Source organism: Rutidosis leptorrhynchoides, chromosome 6, assembly GCF_046630445.1.
Source record: "Rutidosis leptorrhynchoides isolate AG116_Rl617_1_P2 chromosome 6, CSIRO_AGI_Rlap_v1, whole genome shotgun sequence".
Classification (NCBI taxonomy): Eukaryota; Viridiplantae; Streptophyta; class Magnoliopsida; order Asterales; family Asteraceae; genus Rutidosis; species Rutidosis leptorrhynchoides.
Genome location: NC_092338.1, coordinates 95801574 through 95806212, shown reverse-complemented (window position 1 = coordinate 95806212; position 4639 = coordinate 95801574). Strand labels below are relative to the sequence as shown.

Here is a 4639-nt window from a genome sequence, read left to right as displayed (position 1 = left end):
CTAGTGGTTGAATGTTTAGAAATCTCCGAAAAAGATTTGGGTTTAATCTCCGCTAGCTACATTTTGTGACTTTGTGTTTAAAAAAATATATCTATTCTAAAAATATGTTTAATATTCAAATATCGAGTCACTCAAAAGTGTCAGTTCATTAGTCAAGTCGAGCTCGAAAATACAAGCTTGATCAAGCTCAAGTTGAGTTTCAAGCAAATTTACTGATCAAGTCCAATTCGAGTTTGGTAATGTATCAATTCGTATAATATTAATCCGTATAACATTTAAGGTAAAGTTTGATACATTTAGTGGTACATGAATAAAACGAATATAACAGTTAAACCCACACCCAAATCATAGATACGAGAATTGGACCTTGAAACTGAATAAATGTCTCATTCATGATTCATATTACAGCAATAGAATTCGACTGCCAAGTCAATGAAGAACACAAAAAATGACCATTCAAAAATCAATCTCTCAAGAACTTTCATAATATAGTCATCTTATATAAACCAAGTCAGATCAAAGGTTCAAACTTTAAAACGCTCCTTAAATATCTTGTTGAGTTCTATTGTAATTTAGCGATCCCCATAGGTCGACGATTCGCTATCTTTGGATTTTGTCGAGCCATCATCATCCTTTGGTTTCTTTCGTCGAGACCTTTTTGGTATGTCTGGGACATCCCCTTTCTCATGGGACCGTCGAATTCTATGGTGTCTCCTATGTTTTGTTTTGGGTGAAGTTTGTGATGATTGTGAATCAGTGTCACTATAATTGTCCAATGACCGATTATGACGGTGTTTAGATGTTTTCGGCACATCTCTATTTAGTTCTTCACTTCGAGTAATCCTATGGTTTCTTCTACCTACATATAAAAACATGTGCATTTGATCAGTCCGGTTTATTTAAGGTTCATTGTTGCAAGTAAAATTAATTGTAGATTTCTTTTGAACGGCAGTATCGGCATCACTAATAGGAGACTTAACCACCTTCGCGATCATATGCCACCCACACAAGCGTCAGGAGAAAACCCAAATCCCAACAACCCTAGCAGTACGGTTGAAGGTTGGGAAAACCCCCCTCCGAGATGCTAGTTGCTAGCAGCACCAATTAGATCCCGGCCTTTGGAAGTGAATCTGTGCCTACTCGTTTAGGAAAACAAGCCGCCCCCTCATATACCACACAGGCAATGCCTGGTTAAAATTAATTGCAGATACTCAAATATTTAAAATATTTAAAACTAAACCTTTTTTGATATCAGGGGTCTTGTCCTTTGGTTCTGATCGAGCTTTTCCACCATCAAAATCCCTCATCTGCATCACCAAGGAAACAAGTTTGGGTTGAAACGGGTCATAACATAGATGAATGCAAAAGTATTGTATACAACAGGTGGCTAAATGGGCAACTTGGATAACTGGACAGAACAAGGGAGGTTAACTGGACAGAACAAGGGAGGTTAACAAAGGTTCATGTTTAGTACGATTCAAAAGTTGGACTGCGTTGACCAGCAAATGTTGACCAGCAAACTCCATCATTAACATAATCATAAAGATATCCAGAAAGCAAATAAATATGAGTTTGTATGCATAGAAACATATATTTTGGGCAACTTCCGGCCATTTTGACACGTTCCTCTTTTAGCTTTTATAAACTTGACCTATTTGACTCGTTGTGATAAAAAAAATACAACCATTATCAATCCATTCATAAGTAAACAGCACAAATGCCACCTCCAAAATATACATAAATGATAACTCATTAAATCATTTAAGCGTCAAACAAATATGAAGTATTTATATTTTTATTTTCGAGAGATAATGATGATACCCAGCTGGGAGATTCGGCGGCGGGTCCATCAGCACCTATATGAGAAACATGTTTCACGTCCGTGGGCATACCGATCTGTATTTCTTCTTCTTCATCTTCATCTGTATCCACATTCACAATTGCGTTAAATGATCATGCACATCAAATATCATATAAAACATGTAACAACAATACTCAATCCCGCGCTTGCGAGGTATGGGTTGAGTTAATCCGAAAATGGAAGAATAAAACTAACCAAAAATAGTTGAGATGTTTTTGAGGCCTCTAAAGAAGCCTTTAACCTTAGTGCCCATCTTCAAAGATTCGGTATGCTGCGGAGATGAACGGGGTCAGACGACCCCTTAATATGTGGTAAACAACTCGAAAGAGAATCAACCAAACGGATTAAACCAAAAGAGTAATGGGTATAGAAAGGAAAAGAAATAAATATAGATGAAAGATGCAAGACAGAAATAATAGGAGGAATATTGTCAGCATTAAGCACCACCTTTGATTTCTGTTTTTACCAATTCAAACTACTTTTAATGACATTAGTGGTGGGAAATTGGTTCCCTAGAAAACATTATCATCAAAGATTATGATAATTTGTCATTAAATTGTACATTCATGCATAAAATATGTACTTCCTGCTGAGGGTTAGACTCTAATTAACTTCAAGTATATAGTGATTACACACATTTAGGATCAAGTGAGAAGAAACCGTGCACACTGATCGTTAGTGTTGCTACTTGATAATTTTGGCTGTACATAGTATGTGTTTTTTATTGTAGGTTTACATGATGTTTATGCTTCACACTATGTTGAATGTTCTTCGTGTTCTCAAGGTTACTAGTTTACTACTACAGTTTCGTGTTCTCCAGGTTACTACTACAGTTCAAGCATTTGCGCACAAAAAAAGTAGTTACAAACCAAACTATTGGCGTTAAAGCAAAGATAATTGTGCTTCTAAAATGCAATCTTTTTAGTATAGGTGATTATTCTGCTATATGTAAGAAACCAGATCAGGCAGATGCCTCAGAGTTGCAAACAACATACTCCGTAATAAAATTACTCGGCCAAAGAAAAACGATGATTGCACACTAATAAATGAGGTACTAAAAAACATGTTCACAAGAGTTGCAACGAAAATATCGTTAAAACTGCGACAGGTTTCTTTTGATACATGGAGAGATGAAATAAAAAGTAAAAACACAACCTAACAAACATTAACTTCCTCAAAAGTTCAAAATCTTTTATAATTGAGGGATAAAAGATGAAACTAGGCTGTAGTCTCCTTCTTTAGCTTCGCAAGCTCTTGCCTTACAACTCCTGCCTTCTGCAAGATCACAAATACAGACACAAACCATGAGTATGCTGCTTCAAAATACAATCATAAAGCAACTCATAGTTATATACTCAGTGATGTTCAAATTGAATACCGAAAGAGGGTTTAGTTACCTTGATCTTCGCCAACATGATCTTGAACCTATCAAAGTCATTAAGAGAGGCTCTTTTCTTCTGCACAATAAGCTTCCTTCCCCAAGAACTGTTATCCCACTTGTTCTTGATGTCTGCAAACCAATATAAATATCAGTAATCCAATCCAGGCATCTATCAAGTCACACAAAAAGCAAATATATAACTAAAAATCAAATACATACCAGCAGCTTCCAAAGCAGCAATAAGAGTCTTCTTATTAGGGACTCTCTTGATGTCAACCTTAAGGTCTGTGAGTGTTAGCCTTTTGAAATTCATTTGGCCCCTGACCATGTCAGGTGAGTCAACAAGAGCCTGCAATTATTATAAAAATTCAAAATTCAAAATAAAAATCAACCACTATTGAATACTCCATACTTGCACTACATAAACATGGTAACGCATACAGAAATGAACAACAAAAAACTCAATCTTTGAACATATCAATCAACAAGCTCAAAAGCCTTTCAAAAGTGCATCTGGCTTACAAACCTTCTATCCCAAAATTATTAAGTAAAAATATATAATCTCTCAAGTAATAAGGTCAATTCATGCCAGCAATTATATGCATAACAAATAAAAAATATATAATCTCAAGTAATGAAGACAATTCATGCCAGCAATTAGTACAAAATATATAACTAATTAACTATCCGCTTTAACCTAATGATAGCTCCTTAGCACAAAAGCTTAAACAATGATTTAATCTAGCTAGCAATTTAATGCATATAAAAGTATTAACAACAAGGCGTAAATTATAACAATAAATAAAGATTAAATAAAATAAAATCATACTCGGTTCTGATCAATGACGTCAACGATAACAACGAGCTTTCCATAATCCTTTCCATAGTTGACAAGGGCGATTCTTCCTATCTCGACGTACCTCTTGAACGGCTACAAACATCAAAATCAATACAGATTAGATGAAGATTGAATACTGAAATTATAAAATTAAGGTTTTGTATTTACCATTTTGTGCGTCTCTGGATGCTGAGACAAAGGTCGGGCGGTAGTGATTAAGATAGTGAAAACTAGGGTTTGGAACACGGGAGGGCTTTTGTAGGTGAGTTGTTAATTGGGCTGGGCTTTTGTTTCTTGGTTTAATTCGGGCTGTGTTCAATAATTTAATAGTTGGGCTTTTGAGCTGGGCTAAACTCCAACAGAGCTCTAGGATATTTTGAGGGTGTGTTTATTGATTTTTTATTTTTTATTTTATTTTTAAATTTTTATTTATATTTTATTTATTTTATTTAGTTTTAATTTTATTTTTATTTATATTACAATTTATATTTTTATCTTTATTTTTAAATTATTAATTTTTAGTATTTTAATTTTCTAATTTTTAAAATTTGATTTTTTC

General features: G+C 34.4%; 2 protein-coding genes across 3 annotated transcripts; both read right to left on the bottom strand.

Moving 5' to 3' along the window:
* Positions 1 to 391: 391 nt before the first annotated feature.
* LOC139856062 (CRIB domain-containing protein RIC1-like) lies at positions 392 to 2255 on the bottom strand. 2 transcript variants are annotated; one of them, XM_071845294.1, is made up of 4 exons: positions 2057 to 2255; positions 1822 to 1922; positions 1241 to 1307; positions 392 to 859 (listed from the first exon to the last, which is right to left on the bottom strand). In XM_071845294.1, exons 1-4 carry the CDS (start codon positions 2112 to 2114, stop codon positions 573 to 575), a joined length of 513 nt encoding a protein of 170 aa, XP_071701395.1. In that variant the 5' UTR covers positions 2115 to 2255; the 3' UTR covers positions 392 to 572. The 2 variants fall into 2 exon arrangements, with proteins under 2 accessions (XP_071701395.1, XP_071701396.1); XM_071845295.1 differs by lacking the exon at positions 392 to 859 and adding an exon at positions 1070 to 1136.
* Positions 2256 to 2904: 649 nt separating this feature from the next.
* Positions 2905 to 4188, bottom strand: LOC139853269 (large ribosomal subunit protein eL14y-like). Its single transcript, XM_071842641.1, has 4 exons — positions 4072 to 4188; positions 3462 to 3591; positions 3259 to 3371; positions 2905 to 3136 (listed from the first exon to the last, which is right to left on the bottom strand). Exons 2-4 carry the CDS (start codon positions 3568 to 3570, stop codon positions 3080 to 3082), a joined length of 279 nt encoding a protein of 92 aa, XP_071698742.1. The 5' UTR covers positions 3571 to 3591; positions 4072 to 4188; the 3' UTR covers positions 2905 to 3079.
* Positions 4189 to 4639: the final 451 nt, after the last annotated feature.